This window comes from Passer domesticus, chromosome 6 (genome assembly GCF_036417665.1).
Source record: "Passer domesticus isolate bPasDom1 chromosome 6, bPasDom1.hap1, whole genome shotgun sequence".
Lineage (NCBI taxonomy): Eukaryota > Metazoa > Chordata > Aves > Passeriformes > Passeridae > Passer > Passer domesticus.
In genome coordinates, this window is record NC_087479.1 from 40,278,784 (window position 1) to 40,303,881 (window position 25,098).

The following is a 25,098-nucleotide window of genomic DNA, read 5'->3' on the forward strand; positions in this document are numbered from 1 at the left end:
CCATTCCCAACCTCTCTGGCTCCGCTTTGTGCCAGGGGACAAATGATTCGCTTTTCCAATCAAACTTCTCACATGCCAATGTGCAGCCTGAAAGAAGTTTATCAAGCCTTTATCAAGGAGTGATACTTAATACTCATACAGTGGTCTGAAAGCAAAGCCCCAGCATAAGTACAACTAAACACATGCAAACACATGCACTTTTAAGCCTTTACAGGACGTCCAAAACAAGACACATTTTCTTTCAGAATTGCCACAGCCATTCAGAAGGAAAGCAATAGTAACGCCAAAGACGGGCTCATTATTTTGGCAGGCTGAGTCCCTTGTTTGAGCTCTCTGGAGCAAGAGGAAAGCTCTGCAGTCCTGTACCCATTCACCAGCCAGGGCTGCAATCAGGGCCTACCTGGCCTTCTCAGAGAAGAAAAAGTCTTTTCTGCAAAGTCTGCAGTAAAGCCGCTGAAGAGGGAGAAAGCTTGGGGAGCTGGAAAATGTTAAAATACAAGAAGAGATAGGGACTGCCCCAGAGCTGGTTAGCTGTGGGGCCTGCACTGTCACAGGAAAGGTGGATGCTGGCTGTGGGGCAGATTGTTCAGTCAGAACAACCACCTGTGCTGGAAGCCTGGCAGACAGGACACCTGGAGCTAAAACACCCATATCCCCCAGTCATTCAGTAGGAAGAGATGCATACATTTGTTTCTGAAGATAAAATGACTTCTCCTTTCCCACTCTTGCCCCATGGAGTCTTACAGAGTGAGAGAAGCCCTGTGATGACAAAGTCTGACCTCCTGCCAAGGAAGGTCACTGTGCTTCCTTCAGCTCTGGTTAAACTACTGCATAGCTCCAAATAAAGGGGGAAAAAAGAAGAAGAAAGAAACACTGTGTTTACTTCACACATGAAGCTCTGTGTTTTACTGTACAGCACATTATGCAGCCTGCCCCTCTCCTGGTCCTCCCTGAACTCCCTCCTACTTATCAGCAACATTCCTGTGCAGCACACTGGCAGGAGCAGCACCTTGCACCGAGATAACGCCCTCCCTGCCCCTGCTCAGGATTGCCGTGTTTGTGTCCAAGAGCTGCATTCACTTTCTGGTCACCGTGCCCATCTGGGGTTCTGTTTTCAGCTGGGGTTCTGTTTCCAGTGAACCACCGTGCTGCTGTAAGAGTCCAGGACACCAACAATCTTAGAATCAAGAGAATCATTTAGGCTGCAAATGGCCCTTAAGATCATCATGTCCAACATAAATCTAGCTCTGCCAAGTCCACCACTAAATCATAGAATCATTTAGGCTGAAAACGACCTTTAAAATCATAAAGTCCAACCATAAACTTAGCATTGCCAAGTCCATCACTAAACCATATCCCTAAGCGCCATAGCTACATGTCTTAAATAACTCCCAGAGCTGAGGACTCATCTACTTCCCTGGGCAATTTGTTTTAATTCCTGATAACTCTTTTGTAATTTCCAATCTAAACTCACCCTGGTGCAACCTGAAGGCATTTTTTCTCATCCTATCACTTGTCAATAGGGAGAAGAGACCGACTTCTGCCTCTTGATTAGCACTGAGCCAAAAGCCCAAAAATTCCCAGCTGAGACTACTACACTACCAGCAATGGGGCTCCTTTTGTTGCCACACTGCGGCCCTTTAGTCAGGTTTCCTTCTATGTATGGAATCACAGAATGACTTGGGATGAAAGGGACCTTAAAGACCATCTAGCTCCAATCCCACTGCAGAGACAGCTTCCACCAGACCAAGCTGCTCAAAGCACCATCCAATTCAGCCTTGAACATTTCCAGGGATGGGACAGCCACAGCTTTTCTGTGTTCCAGCGCCATACTACCCTCACAGTACACATATTTTTTTTTCCTAATATCTAATCTAAATCTACCCTCTTTCAGTATAAAAGCCATTCCCCCTTGTCCTACTGCCACAGGCCCAGATGAAAAGTCTGTCCCTAGCTTTCTTAAAAGCTCCCTTCAAGTACTGAAAGGCAGCAATCAGGTCTCCCTGGAGCCTTCTCTTCTCCAGGCTGAACAATCCCAAGTCTCTCAGCCTGTCTTTGCAGGAGAGGTGCTCTAGCTCTCTGATCATCTTCACGGACCTCCCTCCTCTGGACTCACTCCAACAGTGTGTGACACAATGAATCATCCCACCTATTTATTCCCATGACTTGTTGCACAATTTCAGTGCATTAAACATGCCAGACTTACCAACAGCTTTACCTTTAGTAAAATTATAGCAACACCAGAAAATCATATTACATTAGAAAAGAATGATTTAAAAACAACCTATAAAGACTGACTATTACAATTAATACCCCTTAAATCATGACCACTCTGATCCATATCAGCTGTTATGTTATTTTACTGGAAGCAAACATCAGACTGTGGCTAGCCTAGTTTAATTTTCCCAGTTAAATTTGACATTGGCCTACTCACTTATGAGTAACAGACAACATTTTTTTAAGTCTAACTCATTATACATGCTTTTATTTTTTAAAAATTATTTTTAAATTAGCATTTATGGCTCAGAGAGCACTGCTCAGCCAGGCCTTTTAAAATCCCTGGACGCAAGTAAGCCAGAATAGCAAACTTTGACATGTATTGCTGTAATAGTTTCTATTTGCTAATTTCCCAAGCTACTGCTACAATAGAGAGCATTACACTGCTGCTGTAACTGGTACCACCTTCTAGCTTTTCTTCCGGGGAAAAAAAGTATGACTTTTCTCTAGTTCCAGACCTCAGCAGATAACAGTGCTTTTAGGACTCTTTTCGCTTCTGATGTATTTAAAATAGTGTTTAATTTTTTGTAATTTCACTGCTCATTAGTTTCTCTTTCTTGCCATTTCTCCTCTCCCTTTAGCTTTCTACAGCTACAAGAGTCTAGTTCACCTTCTGCAGTTTTCACTCCCTCCACTTCCTTGTTTTGGGGTTTTCTTGGCAGTTTTTATAATTGTGTTTGTTCTAGCACCTAAATATGAAGAGTCTCTAAAGATTTCAGATGACATGAAGAAGCACCATGTAAGTATAGGCAGAGCAGGGTCCTTGGTTACTGCCGAGGGTATTCCCAGGGTGTACTTGGCCTCACCTGTGCATGCCCCTGTGCCTACAGGACATTTAGCCTTCCCAGTGTTCAGTGGGCACACAGCCTACTCCTATACCCTAGCAGCATGTCAGCAAGGCCAATCCCTGGTGAGAGGGATGCTGTGATGACCCAGGTGCTGTCTGCACACAACACCAAGTGCTTTGGCCAGCAAAGGCAGTTGTGCACAATGGTCCCTGGCAAACCCAGGACACCAGCATGACTGCTACAAATCCCAAGAGGCATCCCTGGATCACCCCTGGGTTCACAGGCCTTGCCACATAAGCCCTCCTGTTTTCTTTACAAAGCAGGCAAGGACCTGTCATGTTTCTGCACGACACGCATTAAAACCTCCATTGGCTCTGCCATATTGCTCAAAATCAGGGAAGTGGAAAACACAAGAACATCTAAGCTATTAATCTCCAATACAGGAAAAAACCTTCAAATGGGGTTAAGCATGAACGAACCTGTGAATTCCTGTCCTCAAGTATGCTGCCTTTATCACTGCCACTCTTGTAGTTATTAGTTAACAGTCACAGGCTCTTATCTGCATGGATCAGCCTCCAAAACAGAGCTTTAATTTTACATTTTACTGGCAGGTTTCCCAGACTGGGACATTCTTTCATGTGAAACAGCCATATAGGAATCCATCCCCTCCTCAGCACACAGCTCCTTCACTCAGCTTCTCACTGCTGACCTTCTGGAGGTCATCTCCTCTTCTTTTAAGGCAGATCTTACATAGCTTGTACCACATTTTAAAGTAGAGGCCCATGGTGAAAGATGGACATGAGTTCGTACGCTTTTTTCTACAGTTGCATATTATTACCAGAAATAGTAATCCAGAACAGTCAGCTACTGACAAGATGAGAACAGCGAATAAAGCAGAGCATTCAATGCTCTGAGCTGCCCCCCCCACAGCCATGGAAGGCCCAGGCTGACCATTCTCCCTGAGGTGAATGCCCTTACCAAGGTCCTCGGCCATGCCAATCACTCCAGGTCACTTTATGAAGAACCAGCTGGCTATGCAGCTCATGCTTACAGCCAGCACAAACTCTGAAAGACCAAACATCCCACAAAGTAAGAGGAAGAACCAGCTTGCTCAGAGGATGACCACTGTCCACAGACAGATATAAGCCAATGCTCCACTGGGAAAACTGGTTTTGCCTAGACGGCTGCCACAGCACTTTCCCCACAAAAGTACAACATTTTTGTGGGTGAGGCTGTCCTCTACCCAGGGGTGCAGTGGAGCAGAGTCCTGGCACAGCAAAGGCTGGTGGCAGCAGGGCAAGATCCCATGACCTGCCTCCCAGCCTGCTGCAAGGCCAGGACTCTTCTCTGATGGCCACAGAGCAAGGCTGAATGCAGCCAGCACACCTGGCAACAAGCTGAAGCAGTCAAAAACTCAAACTTAATTAGTGAAAATTATAGGTCACACATGATGTAGGATTTGAGCAGCCATGGGCTGTTTAACTCATTGTCAATTACCCCACTACACTCAGGAGCCATAAATTCAGCAGAAGTATGAAATATTTTGTTTGAATTTCAAATTCTGAAAACACTGAAGAAGGTCAGGACTACAAGAAAGATACCTGGAAATACCACCAGTTTTTCTGCAGCTTTCTGAAGAAGCTTGGAGAGTAAGCTTCAAAACAACAAAACTTAAACCTGTTTTACAGCAGGAAGGGCTGAGAGTTCACAGTGGTTTTAACTTGCCCAAGACCAGCAACTGACATGACAAACAGGATGGGGTGACACAACACCGAATTCCCACTGATATCCTCACTGCAGATAAGTTGGGAAGAGGGAAATTCTGGTTTCCCAACCTGGAACTGCTCCTGTAGTCTCAAATCGATGGGAGAAGAGTTCACACTGTCACTCTTACATGGTTCATTGGCAAAACATGATACCAAAACCCTCCATGATCTGCTTCATGAGAGACATGTTTCAGAGGGGCAAGAAGACAGAAAACCTCTGAAATAACCCCTGAACCAATCTTAAGTTTGCTTTATGATGGCTTCTAGTGAAGATGGAACATACTGATAACTTTACAAGATTTGTCACAAAATTGTATGTTGTGGTCTCAGAGCATTTGCCCTTTGTTAATCTCGGAGAGAGTAGGAAAAAGATCCATGTGCTGGTGCATGCACTGTCACGGACCAGCACAGCCTATGCAGAGCAGGTATTACTTGAAGCAACTTCTCCATGTTAAGTGTTGAGTAAGGACTCAAATAAGCAGGATGCTGACAATGTAAAGCCCCCATGCAGCCAAAAAGCCTCTGAAACAGTGCAACATGCCACAGAACCAAGGCAGGTACTTACTGCAGCTGAAAGAATATATAAGTGACTTGCATTTTCGAAATACATGGAAACTTCTCCTTTTTCCTGTACTCAGCTCCCTGCATTGATCTCACAGAGTCACAGTCTTAGGGCAGAAATGAGAATTAAGACAATCTGACTGATACCCCTTATGTCCCATTCCTTTCCTTTTAGCCTACAAAAAGGACAAAATTCTCCATCTGAGATAGCAAGAGGAAGAGAAGCCAATATTTCACAAGTTTATCTCAGTTGTTAATCCCCATCACAGACAAGTCATATGTGATTCTTTTTAGTTCTGGGCACCAGGCAACAGTTCTTTCAAAGGGCCCTGGAACCTGATGGGAAAGGGTGAAATACCCAGCATGCTGGGACACTGCTTTGAGTAACTGGAAAGAATTGCTTCCCAGGTTAATGGCTGTAATAAACCTCACCATCTTTGGTCAGAACCACCAGTTGCACTTCTTTGCCTCTGGCTTCAACATAAATATATACCTACATTTATAAAGTTAAAACAAACAGACGCAGAGCCCCAGTACTAAAACTAGTTGTTATTTTACCATTTTTCTCCCTAAGGACAGAATAAGAGTACAAATAAGTGGCAGCTGCAAGCCCTCTTCCTTAAGGCACTACTGAAAGGTGTTTGGATAGCAGTAGTGGTAAGCACTGAATAAAACCACATACATAGCAGAGCCCTGGATATGTACCCATGCAGTATCTTCCTAGCTTTCCAACAATTTGTATCATTCCTCTGTGTAACTCTTCCAATTTTCTCTGTATTACTTCAAGATGCTGGCACTAGAAGCCACGCTGATGTAAGACTGATTCTGAAGTAAATATAAAGTTTACAGAAGTAAAATGACCTCCTCACCCTGATTAATTACCATCCTGCTTGTGTCCAAAAATCATGGCTGTCTTTTCCTGCTAGGACCTGGCACAGAAAGCTCCCCAGGGCCGCCTGCCCACTCTGATCCCCATGTTCTCACATGGGACTGCTCAGGACACAGCCTCCCTTCACAGATCACGTTCAGGACATGCCTTTCCAGGTTCATAAATCTCCACTTGTCTGCATGAAAATGATTTGGTTTCAATAATCTCATTTACCAAACAAACTACATTACACTGTCCTGCCCCTATCAACAGCTACAATTCACCAAATATGTTTCATCTACCCAGTTTGCCAGTGATGAGTCATGTCTTCTGCATCACTGAGTAAGTGTCAGGCAGAACTGGCTTCTCCCGTCTCCTTATCTGAGGAGAAGGGTCATCAAGTCTACTTCTTTGAAAACACAGCCTCCACATATCATGTTGCAGAGACTCTTCTGTAAAATGATCAAGCTCCAGCTTAAAATAGCTGGATTATTTGCTCCCCTCATCTAAGGTGGCAATGCCAGAACCGTGATCTTTTGATGTTGAAAAGATATTTTCTACATTCATCTTAAAGTCAATGCTCAAACAGTTGATTTATTAGTGTGCTAGTACTGTCCTTTAGCTTAAGAGTATCCTTCAACCTCCTTACTGTTTATACTGCCACTTATTTATTGGATGCTGGTTCTCTATCAATTACTCCATTCACTTCCTAAGCCACATATATTTTATTGATATTCTCTGGCATTGGATATTAATTGGGTTCTCACACACTCAGTTAGCTGCCTTTTATACGTAATTATATATCACATCTAGAGATGTCCCTTTAAACCAACAGTAAACTTCTCCAAGAACAAAATCAAACCTTTTTAAGAAGTACAAAACACTTTCCATTACACAAATTTTCAGGTATGAATAACTTTATATTTACCCAGGATTGGTGTCATGCTACCCAGCTTTTATTTTCCCAGGCCATCCACTCGGCAATTTTCAAAACTGCCCCAACACAATCACTCACCCAGTCTCCTGCATTTGCTGCAATCCACCAAGACTGATGAAAAGTGAACATGAGCAAGCTAGAGACCTCCTCTCACTCACCTAGTGCTCACTATATATATTTCAAGGGAATGCACTTTTTTCCTTAGCACAGTTGCCAGAAAAACTCACAGACAGGATACCATGCTACGCAACTCCCACGTGGGTCCTTGGATCCTGACTTGTAGCACTCAACTTCTGAATAATGAACTTATCCTTCCCTTGCTGCTGGCCCAGCTGTCAGCCCCAGTGGCACTCAAGAGCACACAGTTCCACAAAGTGAAGCAGAGATGTGAATTTACTGCCCAAATGACCTTTTACTCTCATTCATGGACAGACAAAAAAAGCTGGAGAGAGGAAGGGTTGGTAAGCACATGAGGCTGGGCCACTGTCACACTCCTGCTCTTCTGCTGTGTTGGGAGAGGGAAAACACACTGGCGTGTCTTTACCATTTTATAAAACGTGCAGGAAATTCAAGATGCCCCGGGTCAGGTCCTGCTAGCATCACTGGGCACCTGGGGCCCTGCCACACAGCACTGAGCATCTGCCTGCCACCCCACTGCTCACAGTCAGGTCACATGCACCCACAAGACCCCTGCACCAGTGCAGGCTGGTCAGCCTAAAAGGTTTTGTGGATAAGCAACACTAGTGATTCATGTATTTCAACAATGATGGAGGTAAAAAGGGAAAGAGAAGGGAAAGCGTGGGGGTGGGCAGGAAACAAACCCCAGACATTAGTTTCTAAATAGCAGATGTGGCTATTCTGGCTAGCAAACTTCCACTTTAATTTCTAACCCACAGAGATGGGAAATGATTCATGAAAAATCAACAGGATAAAATTAGCTGGAAGGCAGAGGGATAATTCATGCAACCTAACCGTCATGGGCTGAAGTGCCAGCACTACCTGGCATTTCAGCCTCCGGTGCCCTTCAGTCACTGGCACCTGGCCAGCAATCAGCTCTACATATATTTCCTTAGTGTCAAAATTAGCCCCTCTGAAAGCACATCCATCTTCTAACAAGATGGCCTTTCACTCAACACTTTTCCAAAAGTCCCAGCTTTTCCTTTCTTTTAAAAAGAAAGATAACCTGCAGTATGCTGTCTTTTTCTTCCACTGGTGAATGTTTAGTGGTGTCAGAAGACCAAATGGATGGACAGGCTTGCACACACGTCTGTGAGCCATGGCCAAGCTATCCACTAAAATCAAACTGCCCCAACAACTCAGAAAATTCAGTGCATTTTTCCAGAGCTCCCTTTTCCTGCACAAAACGAACAATCCACTCAATAGCAACAACCAAGTGCTGGTCTGCCTTTACACACACCAGTGATTTTTTTATAAGACTGCTGCTAAATTTTGTCGAGAATCACAAAACACGATTTCACTCTTGATACAGTCACATGACAGAAAGTTTCTTGAGCATACTATTACTTATAAATCACAACCCAAAGCTCTTTACCCCAAAGGCTGATGAGAAACTTCCACTCCTACAAGAGACCTCTGGACTTCCAGGAGGCAACTGTTTATTGAACAACGCTCCCTCTCACCATCCAACTCAACAGCTTCAAGAATCAAACAGACAATTGTAAAGCCTCTGGAGCACCAATTCCTCTAGGCAGGCAGTTTCAGGTGCAGGGGAATCCCTATTCCATTGGGACCTATGAGTACAGGTATAAAATAAAGCTAAAATCCTGCTTTGGCACCATTTATCTAGTTAGTGCCTGTTTCTGTGGAAGGATGTTACAGGACAGCTCCTCTATGCTTGCTACAGTGGTTTCACTCTATTTGGACTTCAGGATATGGCAGGCAGCTCCTTTCTTTTTACTTGTTCAGCAAATAGGGAAAGAGTATGTGGGAGAAAATGAGAAGGCAGGAGCAGATCTTACTTTCACTTGTTCCCAAAATTCTGACCAACTATCTCAGTCCTGTAAAAGCACTAACAAACACAGCAGGCAAAATGAGAACACATCAACTGTTTCACAAAATGCAGAGGAAGCAAAAGCAAGAGCAGTATTTATTTCTCCTCATTTGTACCCTCTTGCAGGCCATTAGGAAGATAAGATCTCACAGCACAACAGACATTATTCAGAGCTGGTAAATCTGTCCACAGGTTAGGGACTCATATTACATGGCTTGGATGAGTAGTGGTTGAGCATGGGTCACACCGACCCCCTTTTCCTTGGGGCAGGCAGCAGTCCAGATACTCCCAGTGTCAGATCTGCCAAGAAACCAGATATCCGTGTGCTGAATTCACCACCACCACAATTTGATCTGCACATTCCCTTCCATACAGAGAGGGGTGTTCAGACCCTGTATATCCTAACAAGCTAGCTAGAAAACACTTCCAGCAGGGGCCAAGCACTTCTGGTCTATACGTGCAACCTTAAGTGCATCTTCTACATAAAGGTACTGGGTTGCACAGACATACCTGGTCCTTTACATTATGGACATTTTTAAAACACTGATTAGCAGAAACGTGGAAAGAGCCCAAGAACTCATTCAATTCCAGTCCAAAAAGCAGAGAGAGAATGTCAGAAGACTTCATCTGTGCAAGTCACTAAGGGACTACAAATATTCACCAACTATCCTAGAAGAAAAGCAAAATCTCAACACCTGACTAGTAATGAGACTGAATTAAAAAAACCACCCAGCCAGTTAACCCCATTGCAGACACATTAGCATCTGTCTCAGCACCAGGAGATGTAATAAGTGGATTTGCTGTTCTGGAGCTACCGCCTTTGCAACAGCAGCCAGTCTCGGTGGTGACCTGAGGTAGAATTTTCAAGGAAAAGAGCAACTTACAAACATACCATACATAATAATGTTGTCTTTACAATTACAAAGGGAAGAGAAAAATAGTAATTTAAACGCTTCTAGTCTTCAAAAGCTGATTGAACTAATTTGATCTCGGAAAAGATAATCAGCAAGCCTAGGTGTGAAACATGACAACTATAGAACACATTTTATTGCTCATAAAAGTATGCTTCTGTGTCATCAGTATGGATTTTTTCTTCAGTCCATTTCCACAGTGTTTTCATTAATTTCCCCTGAATTAATAAGAGGACTGGACTCTGCAAACTGTGGAGTATTTAGCATTCTCATTAGTATTTCCAAGCAAGGAGTCTCCAAGTCAAACAAAGAGCAGACCACATGAAGTACTCCAGCAGCATCAGAAGAAATTAAAAAACCCAAACAACAGCAAATCCATTTGATTTACACAGACATGAGGAAATCAAGGTTTATACAAATGCAAGGTGTAAAGAGGAACATACTGGGTCAAACTTAGGACATCTTTCAAGGAAGATGCTGTGAACACTTAGTTTTGAGTCTGCAGTTGAAGGCCCACATTTAACTCCACCCAGAATATTATGATGCTGTTTATATGATACATTTTCAAAATAAAGCTTCGGTGTACTAAAAGAGGAAAGCACGGGAAAATATTTCATAATTATTATCAGCCTGCAGATGACTGATGGCCCTGACCAATATAAGCTCCAATTAGCAGCCTTCCACACTCTGAAATGGTGTTAGTGGAGGACCACTGGAGTTGTGTGTCCTAGAGCCCTGATCCATAGTCAGGAGCCTGGAGCCAGTGCCCTGCAGCCCACAGAGATGACCTGGCTGGGGGACCAGCACCACGATGCTCAGTGCCTCAGCTCCCCACTGTGCAAGGCAGGAGCACTGCTGGCTCTCAGGGAAGCTAATTACAGCAACCCTAGAGCTGCTTCATGAGTTAATCCCCCACATCACCTCCTGTGAACTTTTACCACTCTGTCCTTACACATCTCCCCCACTACCCACAGCCAGGTTTCCACAGGCAGAAGCCAGCCCCAGCTGACTGCAGCACAGGCAGCAAGGCAAGTGCTGGGAGTGGCAGCCCCAGCAGGGCTTGATGCCAAGACTTTGGAACTGCAGCCCCTCCTCTGGGACAAGTCACCACAGGCGAAGGAAAACCAGCCTTGCTGAAAAGCCAAAGCCTGAGGAAGGGAGAAGAAAGGGGGCAGAGAAAGGAAACCATTTATCAGAGCATGCTCAAATTGGACAACTTGGTTTATGACAGACCCTTCTGATGGGCCCCTTACTGACGGCTGTCCATGAGCGAGGAACTGCACTGAAACAGTTCTGCAGTACACATTACTGATTGACTGCTGGAGGCTGCCAGTTTCTGCAGCTTAAACCTTAAATTATATCTATAATGCTTTTACCTTCTGACTGCAGAGGAACTGTTCTGAGCCTGAGTACTGCCTCGCAGCCTTGCAGAGAGAAGTGCCCTTTCAGCAACAGCTTTGAAAGATACAATTATCCTGCCCCCACAAATGGAACCATGACCAAGAAACTCAACAGCAAAGCTTTAAGTATCAATATTTTGAATTGACTGTCTCTGCAAAACATATGTTCTTGTACTTATGTGACGAGCTCAGGATAGAAGTTGGAAAAATGCCTGTGCTAGTACCACCTTCAATTCTAGCTGAACTTCAAAGCCTAGGTGCAGAGGACAGTGACCAGACATCTAAAAATCCACATGGAAAATGTCATTCTAGTTGCCAAGTCAAAACTTTTCCCTTCATCTCTGCTTTTTTTACTCTCAATTCTCCCAGTCTTTTCCATCAGTATTGTCCCTCATGTGGTGGGCATTAAAAGAAAAACTTCTCCAGCATGGGATACTTGTGTTGCCCTCCTCACCAGGTTTCTTCTCCATCCACCTTGGCTGCCTCTACCTTTCAAATATGCCACAGGATTGCTCTGTTTTCCATTGCTCTTTGGCCTCCTGTACCTGCAAAATTCTTCCCTTTCCAAAGCACTTTTCCCTCATCTTCTTTCCGAAGATGCCATCCAGGACTGCATGAACCTGTCACCTTGTCCTGCTTTTCTTAGGGCAGTTGGACTTGCTACTGGAATCCACTTGCACAGACAAGTTTAACTAGCAGGAATTCCTGAAAAGCCACATTTTACTATGTAGCTTTAAAAGGAACATTTCTCTAGAGACTTTATTTAAAAACACCTTTGGTAACAGAGAAGAGGTCACAGGGAGAGCAGAAAACCCTGTGAAATTAAAGCCTTCTTTACTCCACTGCTGCAGAGGCATCAGTGCAAGAGGAGACACTAAAACTGCCTGCAGCTGCACAAGAGCTCTGGTCCAAGAAACTTCACCCTCTACGAGCGAGCCTCAGGCAGGAGCGCTGTACAGTCGCGCTCACAATGAGAAACGCCACAAGCGTGACAAGGGGTGAAACGTGAAGCAGCAAAGCCAGCATCCACAGCAGGGCAGCCCAGTTGCAGGGCAGCAGGAATTCTGCCACTTGCTCAATGCCAGCAGATATTGCACGTGCTGACTGCCCTTCACTGGCTAAGCCTGTGCCTCAAGCAGCTCTCAGCCTGGGGGTCTGAAGGGTCTGTGTTCAGGTGAGAGAGCAGATCAGACAACGCAGCACTGATGCAAGAAGATACATCAAGCAAACCCTGAGGCGTATCCAGCTGATTCCAGATTTCTTAAAATGCCAGAAAGCTGCAATGCAAACTGAAGAATAAAAGTCATATTTTCTTGTTTTGGCTTTACTTAGAAAAATCACGGATCTCAGGTACACACATATTCCCAGCGCAGAGAAGGCATCAGAAGTTCCCACCTGCACTCACTCCCCTGGAAACAAAAGTCACTACTTCTCACTGGTCCAGTCTTCACATCAAGTTTTAGCAGCTTATCTTTGTTCTGAAGGTCCCCAAGTTAACCTATAGTATTACTATTTGATAATCAAACAAAAAAACAAACCCAAACCATTCTTTCTTTGGGACTACATATAGTTTCTCCATGCAAATTTTCACATCCATGTAACACCACTGGATTGGCAGTAATGATTTTAAATATGCTACCCCAAAATGTCACAAATATTAGGTAGCATTTTAAGAGCTCTGGGAATGGCTTAGTAGCACCAAGGGACAGGTCTTGCTAACAGCAGCTTTAAGAATAGAGAGGTAAAAGCATGTACTTCTCGTGCATAAATGGACATGGGGAAAAAAAAAAAAACAAACTAAAACCCCACAACACCACTTTGGAATTAACCAGCATGAGAAAGAAGTTACAAAAAGAAAAAAGAATATTAAAAAAAAAAAAAACAAAAAAAAACAAAACAAAACAGAAGGATAAAGTGTACATGGCACTCTATAAAAAGACCAAAGATCTCTCTTGCCTGGGCTTGCTGTATTTCTCATTCATATACACACTTTGATTCCTGACTCAAGAGTGACAACTCCCACTCACCACAATGCCTGTATCCCCCTGATCGCAAAGCCAGCCTGCTGCAGTGCCGGAGCCCTCCTGCTTCAGGCTGCTCATGCAGTGTTCACAACCTTAACACTGCTCCTACCAATTTCAGGCAGTTCCATCACTTTCCAGCAAGGAATACAAGCAACAAGCTGCCCTAATCCCATCCCAGTAAGATGGGCCTTGCATCAGTTCATAAAATACCAGGTTTTGAAGAAGTCCTTGCTTTTGCCCTCATTATTTAAAATCAGGTACTATCCTTACAATACTCCTTCACTTGTTAAAAAAGTACAAGTAACTGCTATCAGTGAGCAATAAGGCTGATATTGAGAATCCCCCACAAATTACGCCAGAAAGCACCATGCTTCATGCATGGTCCACAAAGATGCCAGAGGAACAACAGGCCAGTATCCCAGAGAGCTCTGCGCCACAGCCAGCACTGAGTCAGGAGCTTCAGGAACTCCTTCATGCTCAAAAAAACAGTTGGAAGGAGCGGTAGCCTTTGACATGACTCCTGGGCAGGAGAAAGAAACAACTTGCCAAGGTCCTGCTACTCCATGCCACAGTGAGATGTGTCAATTCAGCATTCAGCCAAGAGCCAAACTTTGGCATCTCCCCTGGCTACCTCAAATCCTCCCCGGTGAGTGGTTCCAGCAGCCAACCCCTCCTTTGCCAACACAGTCCTTGGCCACGCCAACACCTGAACTCTTTGCAGGCTGCATGTATTTCAAAAGCTCCATGCCACTCAGCCCTGTGCTAACTATTTCTTCTAGAGCAGGAGCACCTTTGGTCCAAAAGCACCCGTTGCAAGAAGCAAACACCCATCACCTCAGTGCTTTTGTTTCTGACTGCCACTTGCACTTGAAAAGCAAAAGCGGTTTATACACAATTCATTACAATGTCAGGAGACTCATTTCCCTTTCCACTTTCCCTGCTTATAATCTTGGTTATTAGACAAATGGAAATTTAGGGGGTGTGAAGCCCAACCCAGGCAGTGAGCTTGTGCTCCGCCTGTCTCACAGGGAATTAAACCTTGCTGGCAGGACTGGATCCAAGGGGCTGCTGGATATTTTGGGCTGGGGCTCCTGTGCTGCTCAACAAACCAAACCGCTGCACACACCTGCAGTGCTGGAAAACAATCCTATCTTACAGTTAGGCTGGTATTTTTTTAAGCTGGTTCTGCCAGTTCTCCTCCCACTAATGAGAGGCATTAATCACAGGAAAAAGAGGAAGCAACAGTGAGCCAACAGTTTTGCCCACAGGCCAGCTTTTTTTTTTTTTTTTTTTTTTTTAGGGATCTGAGAAGGGGACTCTGGAGGCATCTTCCATTTCCCTCTGAAATATAACTATTTGCGAAGAAACTTGAGAAATTCCGTAACTTAAAAAAAAAAAACCAAACCCAAACCCACAGAGGGAAGAAGGCCCAAGAAGGCGCATCTGGAGTTTTTCTGCGAGTTAAGAGAGCATCCCGGCTGAGCGGAGCAAGGGCACCTCTGCCCGGGCTCTGTGCACTGGGGCTGGAGTGATGCCGCAAGCTGGGTGCTCTGGTCCCTGGGAGTGCCTGGGTCCCGGGGGGGTGCCCGTGTCCCCGGGGGGATGCCCGTGTCCCCGGGGGGATGCCCGTGCCCCCGGTGGGATGCCCGTGTTCCCGGGGGGGGTGCCCGTGTCCCCGGGGGGATGCCCGTGCCCCCGGGGGGATGCCCGTGTTCCCGGGGGGATGCCCGTGTCCCCGGGGGGATGCCCGTGTTCCCGGGGGGGTGCCCGTGTTCCCGGGGGGATGCCCGTGTCCCCGGGGGGATGCCCGTGCCCCCGGGGGGATGCCCGTGTTCCCGGGGGGATGCCCGTGTCCCCGGGGGGATGCCCGTGTTCCCGGGGGGGTGCCCGTGTCCCGCGGCCGCCGCCCGGAGCACCCCGCGCCGCCCCGCCCCCGCGTTCCAATGTGGCGCGCGCCCGCCCGCCCCCGCCGCCCATTGGCCGCCGGCCGCGTCAGTCGCCGGCCCCGCTGGCGGCCGCGGGCGGGGCGGGGGGGCCGGGCGGGCGCAGCCGCGGCGCGGGCGGGAGCGGCGCGGCGGGAGCGGCGGGGACGGGCCGGGCCCCGCGCAGCCCGCCCCGAGGGGGGAAAAGCGGGGCGGGCGGGGAAGGGGGGGAGATACCTGTGCCCGCGGGTCTTCAGCGCCGCCCCACCCGCTGCGGGCACCCCTCGGCAGGACCTCCCCCCCGGGCTGGGACGGGTTTCCCCCCCGCGCTCCGCAGCCATTTTCGTGGCCACCTTGGCTACCAGCGAGGCTGACTCACCTCGGCACTGCGGGCGCGGGGAGCCCGCCTCGGCGTCGGGGGGCCCGCTCCGCCCGGGAGGGGCGGGGGGAGCCCGGCTGGCTGCGCCCTCCCACCCCGCCGGCCCCGCTGGCTAGTCCCAGGCGAGGACGGGTCCCGGGGCCGGGCCGGGCTCGGCGGAGGCGGCAGCGGCGGCTCCCTCCCTCCCGGCCGTGACCACCATCTTATTAGCACAGGAAATGACATGGAGAACGGAAGAGAGGGGCGTTCGGGGGCCGAGCCCGGGGACCCCCCGAACCGGGGGGAGGCGCCGCCGGCCCGCCCGGCCCGGCCCGGCCCGGCCCGCCGAGGCTCTCCCGGGGCCGCGGCATTGCCGCTTTCCTTCCAAACACCCGCGGTGGGAAAAGAGGAGGGGAAAAAATAATAAAAAACAAACCCCAAAAGCCGCATACAGCTACGGGGAAAAAAAAAAAACCACCAAAAAACAAACGCAGAAGAAGCCGAGCAAGCCCAAACCGCCCGCGGTTCCCACCTCCTGCTCCGGAGCCTGCGAGTTCCGCGCGGAGCCGCCGGCGATCAGCGCCCGCGGCCGGCCGGGGGCTCGGGGGGGGCTCTGGAGGACAAAACCCGCCCGGACGGCCCGGGGGCACCGCGCGGGGGGAGCCGCCGGCCGAGGGGGCCCGTCCCGGCGGAGCCGCCGGGCTAGCCCCGGGCGCTGCCGCGGCCAGCACCTGCCGCCGCCCGGCCGCCGCCGCGGCGCCCCGCGGAGCGCGACCCGGCCCCCGCCCGCGGGCCGCCCGCCTCCGGGGCACGGCGCCCAGACGTGACCCCCGCCCAGGCCGGCCCCGGGGCTCCCCCGCCCGCCAGGGCCACAGGCGGCGTTGCCCCGGGGCGGGCGCCCGTTCCCCCGGCAGCGCCCCACGCCCCTGGCCGCCCGTCGGGAGCCTCATGCTCTTCCGCGGGAAAAAGTGAATGGGAAGACGCGCTGTTTCCCCGGAGCTCGATCGTATTTCAGATTACCCCCCCCAAAAAAGTAACCCACCCAGCAGCAACAGTAACAACAAACCCTACCCTCGAGCTCTGCGCAGAAATTGCGGGCAACATGACGGATGACAAAAAGTAGGCACAATTTAATAAACAGAGGAAGCATGTCTCACCAATAAAACAAATTCCAAATAAAAACCATCTGCAAGCATTAAATTTGAAACAATGCAAACTCTTCAGCTGCTTTGCCAAAAGAGGCACAACGGGGGGTAAAGAGAGGAATGGATAAATAGCCATAATTTTCCAGTTCCTTCAGTTGACAATGGACTTGTATGCAAACAGGGCTCTGGTGACAATGTGCCGGATTGGATTCTTGGAACTACTTCCCATTTTCTGTAGCCCTGAGAAACACTGTTTTCTGCAGTCCTGAGAAATAGATTCTCTCCTAATACTCTCCACTCTGAAGTCACTACAATACAAAGTTGGTGTAAAGAGGAGAAAAATTGAGTGAAGACAAAAAGTAAAAAAGTATATAGCCCAAGTGAAATAGAGGCCTGCTTCTGCCATCCTTGAGCTGCTTCCACTACTCTCACTTAGTGTTGTGGGGTGGCAGAACTTCAGGGTTAGGTCTTGATGTATCACTTAATTTAAATTGCCTGGCAAAACAACAAGGAAGGTAATCAACTCGGCTTCAAAATAAGCTCTCTTTGCAAAAGCAGCCAGCGTGGCACAGATGATTATTCGGAAGTTCAAATGAGTATCAGTCCTCAGATCTCCAACTGTAGTTTGCTTTTTGTTCCCCATTTCTAACCTCTGGGGAGAGGATTCGTTCTCAGAGGAAAAGTGTGCGGTGTCATTTTACCCCTTCCAGTAATTGCAGATAGATGGACTTTGAGGCACTTGCACTTGCCTTGGGAAGACCATAAGCTGTCAGCACCTTCCGACTCCTCAGAAATATTAGAGATCCTAATAGAGCTGCCCTAGTTTGCAGTTTCTGTCTGTGTGCTGAAATGTGTGAGAACACTCAGCTGGCAGTAAGTACAACAATGGGTTTGTAAATATGATTGATGAATGAACCAAGAGGAAAAATAATAACTAAAAAAACCAATAAAAATCAAGTGAGTAATACAAATGCACACTGAATGCCAGGCTAATTTGGAGTAATAGTTTAGTTGTAGCTATTGTAGTCAAAGGCTGCAAGGGGAGGCTCAAAGGGAAGCATAAAGCTTTTATTTGTAAAGAAAATTAAGTATGTAAATGCAGTATAAATAACAGCTATTATGTCTTCCTGTAAATACAGGCATGCTAATTTATTGAGAGGGAGTTGCCTTGTTTTAATGTGTGCCAGTTGCTTTATATGTTTAATAGTCAGGTATGTTGGGTTTGTGTGGCAAGGTGTGGGTAGTGGGGAGGCTACGGGGTGTCTTCTGTGACTTTCTCTGGCAGAAAGTTTCTGTTTCTGCCAGAAACTTCCCCTATGTCTGACAGAGCCAACTCCAGCCAGATCCAAGCCAGACTCACAGCTGGCCATGGCCGAACCCATCAGCGACTGTGGAAACACCACTGTGATAACACATTTAAAAAGGGGAGGAAAAACTGCAACAGCAATTGCAGCAATTGCAGGAGTAAGAGTGTATGGGAGAAACAGCTCTCCAGACACCATGGTCAGTTGAAGAAGGAGGGGAGGAGGTGCTCCAGTGCCAGAGCAGAGATTCCCTGACAGCCTGTGGAGAGCACCATGGTGAGGTCCCTTCAGCCCATGGTGGCCCATGGTGTAGCAGATATCTACTTTTACCCTCTGAAGGATCCCACACCAGAGCAAGTGGATGCTAAAATCAGGCTGTGACCCTTTGGTAAGCCCATGCTGGAAACAGGCTCCTGGCAAGACCTGTGGAGAGAAGAACCCACACTGGAGCAAGTATGCTGGCAGGACTTGAGACCCTGCAGGAGACCTGCACAAGAGCAGTTTGTGAAGAACTGTGGGAGGGACCCCACACAGGAGCAGGGAAAGAACGTGGGGAGTACTCCCCCTAAGAAGGAAGGAGCAGAAGAGAAGATGTGTGATGAACTGACTGTAGTGCTCATTTCCTGTCCCCTTGCACTGCTGGAGGGGAGAAGTTAGAGAACTAAGGAGTAAAATTCAGCCCAGAAGAAGGGAGGGGTGGGAAAAGGTGTTTTAATATTTAATATTTAATTTTAATATTTAATATATTTATTTTTATTTCCCATTATCCTTCTCTGATTTGATTGGTAATAAGCTCCCAATTTGGGTCAGTTTTGCCCATGATGGTAATTGGTGAGTCATCTTGCTTTGTCTTATTTCAACCCATGAGCTTTTAGTCCTTGTATTTTCTTTCCACTGTGTGGTTGAGGAGGGGAGTGATAGAACCTCTCTGGTGGACACCTGGTGTCCAGCCAAGGTCAGCCCATCTCATCAGGAGATAAAATCCCCATGAACAAGATTTTTTATCTTTTCTATCTAGAAACAGATTATGGAAGGAAGACAGTGCAAATTTGTACTCTCTCTGCAAAAATGTTACCTTTGGGGCTTGAAAAGGCTTTCCTTCTTCAGCAAGCTGCCTCCTCACTTATTAAAAATACGTAGGATTATTATTTTTTTAAATAAGTACATTCAGCCCCCACTCCACCACCCACAGCAATTCTCCTCTGTCTCAGAATAAAACTTTACAAATGGCAACATCAGATCAGAATGACTGTCTGATTAGGTGTTGACAAAATGACTGTCTAATTAGGTGTTGACTTTCCAGTATTGTACTGTCAAATCCCTTCCTCCATGAAGTGCTGGATATTCTCCTGCAGAGGCAAAAAGTTCCTTCTACTGACTCTGAACTTTTAGCCAATTGTATTAAAAATAATGCTTGCAAAAGTGGGTAAAACTGAATCAAACTTCTGTTAAATGGTCTTCAGAGCTGGCAGGTACATCTGTCAGCTGCAAAATCTGATCCCTGTACCAGAAGAGTCTGGATGTGTTTTGTGGAATGAGCTTACCTAAAAACACCCAGTGTCTCAGGCACAACACTGCAAAGAGGGTGGAAGTCAGGATCTGTGCTGGAGGTGGGTGGTGGGGGATGCCTGGCTCTCTTCCACAGGGTGCCTAAGGAAAGGTAGGAAAGCGTTCAGGTTCTTCTGCAAGCTGTAGCACACAGCAGCCTTGACATCACTGAGTATTCTCTCATTTAAGATTGTCAACATCATATGTAACCACATCAACACCAAGAGGCAACTGCTTCCCAAGCTCTGAGAAACTAGTTGCTTGGGGCCAAACTTCATATTCCTCCAGGAAAGGTCACTCAGTTGCCAGCAGAAAGGAAAATCCTACTGCTATTACCCAGGCCACATTTCTTCAGCACACAGAAAATACTCAAATTTGTGGGACCACAGTTCTGACGCTCTCAGTCAGTGTGTTGCTAGCTGATAAACATCTTTTAGCATTAAAAATTCTGTTAGTAAGCCACACCAAAATCAGGGACATTTCCATATTCATAGGTTATTGGATAGTGAAGCAGAACACAAACTTTTCTCTTTGAAAATCTGAAAATGGCCCACAAAAGAAAAGGAAATTACATGACTGAGAAGGAAACTCGGCCAGAAGCCCATAGTTACAAATTACTGTAGCAGGGTGGGACAGGCTCTGAATGAGGTGCGGGGGAAGAGCTCTTTGAAGAGCACGTAACTGTGCAGAGCTGCAGCGTGTGTTTTTATTTCTGCTGTACAATAGAAGCGGTGATGACCTTCACCCAGTAGTGCTGCATGTTTTTCCTCATCATGCTATATGGGTCTTCCGCTGTTATAGGTAGAATATGAATCCTTTAGCAATGCAGTGCTCTCCTTGAAGTTATGGGTTTCACTGGATTAAGCCTAGTGAACAATTCTCCAAGGAGGCTGATGAATAGTGCTGAGTTCAACTGGTAAGCAAGAAACTTCTGGGTGCAACCTTCTACCCTTTACACTCTTCTCCAGGCTTGGCAGTTGTGCCACTGCCTGGAGGGCTGAGCCTGCCCATCCTGTGGCCACAGCAGCTCTGGTGCTAACAAGAAAGCAGGAAAAGGCACTGTCAGGGACAGTGAGGAGGGAGGGATGATTCTGTCTGGAGTTTAGAATAGTGTATGGAGCCCTTCCTGGGAATGCTGCAGAGCTGTACAGGCAATTGAGGGTATGGTCTGATGCTGCAGGTAGCTAGAGCCACTTCAGCAGTCACAGTTCCTTGGGTTGGCCCTTCTGAGCTGCATAACTCACCCAGCAATTGCCAGCATCAGCAAAAGGAGGTGTTGGTGGCATGCTCTCAGGGAAGAGGAGGAAAGCCAGGCCTTTCCCTTGGCAGCAATGAGCCAGGGAATCAGCCTTGGCATCTGCACCTCCAAGGCAGTGGTGTCTTTAGGATTTCCTGTTCTGTGGTGCGTGGATGCTGCCATAGCCACCCAGTCCTAGCTGTGCTGACAAGGCTGTTCATAGGCCGTGAGCTGAAGAAGAAATCTGAACTGAGTTAAAAGTAATCCACCAAAAAAAAAAAAAAAAGATGATGCTTAGTTATCATAGTATTGGTCCATGCATGTGGATACCCTTTTACCCAGATCGGTGCCCATGCCTTGGGCTGCAGGGATGGCAGCAGGAATGAGCAGTCAAACTGTAGCCAGAAACACAGAAATTAAATCACTTGCCCAAGACCAATCCTGAAATCTTTTGGACTAGAGGAGGCACGTACAAAGCCTTTTTCAAACACTAAGGTCTGAGAATTTTGCACTGGTATGTTTTTAATGAATAACCAGAACTGCTTTTCCATATGAAATGGTCTCTCTGTAGTTGGCCCAAAGACTGGAAAGCAAGGAATGTCTCTGCTCACAAGCACTTCAAAACTCGGTGGTTTGTTTCTAGGCACCCGTCACATGTTTTGGCAGTCCATAGGAATGTGCACTTCTATATATCACAAGCAGCTACCCTGCCTTGAGCCAAATAACTTTGCTTAACTCTAAAGTTGTCTTTAAGAAAGACACTGAGTTCTGATCTTCAGAAATCAAGAGATTAAGAATTTATCTTTCCCTTTGTCCTCTCCACATTATAAACATGGGCTTGGATTCTCTGCAGCATCCACCTTCTAGCCACTGGTTCTTTTTATGCTTTTCTTTATGCTTAGATACATTCTTGATATTTTCTTCCTGGGAAGATATTATCTATGCTGGTATATAGTCAATTCAAAATATTTCCTTCTGAGTTAGTTAAGGAAATTTTCTCTTTAAATCTCTCAACAAAAGATATTTTTATCAGTCCTTATGTTATTTTCCTGCTTTCCCTGTGAACCCCACTCAGTTTTTCAACATCCGTTTTAAAACACGGCTGTCTGAACTGCCACTGGCAATATAAGATTCACTTAACCAAAAATACACATACATATTTATACACAAGTGTCCTTACAGCTATGCTTTCAGGACCACCACAGGATGTCATTGTGTCAGGACACTACGGGTTCCCCATGAAACTGTCCTTTTATCCTTTTCAGAGCTGCTGTTACCCAGAGGGTGTTCCATCACTCCTTGGGAGTGGCCTGTGCTCACAGTGCCATGCATGGCACTGCCTGCAAGATCCCTTTCTGGGAATGGGCCCATGTTTCTGACATCAAGCACTCTCAGATCAGATAGCATAACACCTTCTCTTCCCTCATTTGCTAGTCTTGATGTCACCTGTGAATTTTATCATCAGTTTTATATTTAACTTTCTGGTATAATACTGCATAGATGAGATGTAAATACTTAGAAAGCTCATTCATTACCAGTTGTTTATCTATGGCAGTACCTGGAGGCAGAGCTCCTGAGCAGGGGACATTATTTGGGAGAGGTTGTTGTTGTCACTTCAGCCCAAGTCTTGCAGTTGACTCTGACTCTACATTGACTCTCTCCCCACTCTTCTTACCAGGGAGCTGCAGCTACTCCCTGCTGCTCTTGGGAAGGCCAGGGTAGGCTCTCATGATGCTCACTGCATTATGAGAGGATGGCCCTTGTCAGACAGCTCTTCCAGTTCAACTTTAGGACAACCATATGGAATGCCTCCTGCACACATCATTTATTACTATTTCGTTTTATTGGAAGGGCAGGAGTGTTGCTCTTCCAGAAACACTAACACAGTATGTTACAGACATTCTGTGTAACAGTTCCCCACTAGCTATGTTATCCTTAGCAGGCTATTTTGTAAAATAAGTCAACACAAATGCTCAGCCAGAGCAGAGAGCTCCAAAGCACGTAGTTGCAGCAGATTTTTGCAGGCAGAGCTTCCGCCATGCACTGCTGCATGGCATATTATGTTACAGGCTCTGCATCATGAGAACATGATCTACAAATCTCAGAATTCTCTCTTCCAAATTAGAGATGTGTAGATCAAACTTAACTCTACATCAAAATCTTAATTAAAGTACTTCATCAAATAAATACTTCCATGGTTCTGTGGTTTTGAAGTTCTGGAGGGCAAAAAAAGATTTTTATGCCAAGTAACTTGTGGCTTGTTCTGTTGCAGTCCAAACCATTTCATGTTGTTCTAATGCATCAGCGTCTAAAAATTATTATGACTGAGGGCTAATATTAAACAAAAAGTACAATGACTATCCAGACTTTCTGGTCTGTTAGGAGAAGAAAACTGAATATAATTGTAGACCTTTAGTTGGTTTGGGGTTTTTTTGTTTTTTGGTTTTTTTTTTCCTTAACTTCAGCTGTTCATAATAGCATAATTGAAGATAATCAAATTGCTTTGTAAAAAGACCATCCACTTAAAGGGCAACATTCTGCACTTAACCATAGCATTGAAAAATATAAGGGGGAAAGATCCTTAAATTTTGCATCACAAACAGAATCTGAAGAGAAATAGTGGTAGGGAACTACTCTCCTGTTACCTACTCTCGTGACATTTGGTATTTTCTTTAAAGCTTCTGATTACAAGGGTTTCTTGGCTTTCATTTTAAAAATAGTGCTTTCTTGTTCTCTGGCTAAGAGGCTGCAGAAAGCCTGGGCTTCTGGACAAAATATTTGAAGATACCTAAGACAGAAGTAAATAAAAGGCAGCGACCTTTTTATTATTGCTTTGAATGCCATGATTGTAAAGCTAATTCTGGCTGTTTAGTGGCTGGCTACCTTTTTTTGTTTTGTTGGTGTTCCTGAACTCTGCAGTCTGCCAGGTCTTCTGCCTAATCACAGTGTGTTTAAGTCAAGAACCATTTTTTTTAATGTTCTGCATTTGATTAGCACTTAGTTAACCTTACAGTCTCTACATCTTCCGTTAATACAAAGGACTAATACAAGTGACAACAATGACTATGATGCAGGGTAATTTCAAAGCAAATTACTTTATGAAAAGCATGAACACCAAAAGTGTTCAAGGTGAAGAAAAACATCAAAAAAGCCCCACTGTGCTGAAAACAGGGTTTTCATAGGTACAACTTGCACTGGTAAGAGATTTTAAAACTACTTGTTTGTTTGTTTGTTTGTTTGTTAATGAGAAAATATTATTTTTCTCATTTTCATTGACTTTTCCTTTTTATGATGAAAGCTTAATCTTTTAGTCAGAGGTAAAATATCATGTGTTTGCCCAGTGGAAGCTTTAGTTTCCCCCAAAGGCTGTATGCTATTTTCCTTTAGTAACATTGTTAACGACTTAACTTTATCAAAGAAAGGGCCGTTTGGTTAATATAAAGTGTCAAAAGTGTTTCAGAGAACGATTTCAATAAAAATACATACAAACTGAAAAGGAAAACAGTAAAAGCTCTGGATTTTTCTTTTCCACTGTTTGAAGAATAAAACAGATCCAACACTTAAACAAATTTTACCAGAATGGATTTTCCTGTCTTGATCAGTTGTAAGAACATTTGGGGCAAAGGAATGCCCTAAGACATGGGGTAGATTCCACGGATTTTCCTGCTAGGAATGTTTTTATTTAAACTTTCACTAACAGTTTCCTCCAGACTTGTTGGAATATCGTGTGCGTCATGACCTCTTCCAGTAGGAGGAAAAAGTAAATTGGAGGATGTTTTTCTCCCTCAATTTCCTTTGTGAACGTGTTAGTGTATTGTGTGTATTCCCTTTGCTTGGGTGGCTTTTAGGGCACCTTCGCCTGTTGGTGCGGGGCTTTAAAGGCGAACTGAGAGAATGCCCAAGCCGCCCCGCAAACCCGGCAGGTTTGAACTCTCCGTTGGCATCAGGTGAGGTTTTCCCTCTGTCCGGTGGGAAGGAATTGGAGCCGCCTGTTCCGGCAGGGCAGCCCCGGTGCGGGCTCCAGCCCCGCCGCATCCCCCG

General features: G+C 46.2%; 1 protein-coding gene across 4 annotated transcripts in view; it reads right to left on the reverse strand.

Moving 5' to 3' along the window:
- PRDM11 (PR/SET domain 11) overlaps positions 1-16,551 on the reverse strand; it is a 48,748-nt gene extending 32,197 nt beyond the window's left edge. Inside the window, exon 1 of one of the 4 annotated variants that reach the window (XM_064424911.1) lies at positions 16,356-16,551. Coding sequence is in view for 3 of the 4 variants with exons in the window: in XM_064424910.1 (XP_064280980.1) it covers positions 15,845-16,069 (225 nt within the window). In the remaining variant the exon portion in view is untranslated. Of the gene's footprint in view, positions 1-15,844; positions 16,264-16,355 lie in introns of those variants that run through there. The other 3 variants (XM_064424910.1, XM_064424912.1, XM_064424916.1) reach the window with 3 other exon arrangements.
- Positions 16,552-25,098: the final 8,547 nt, after the last annotated feature.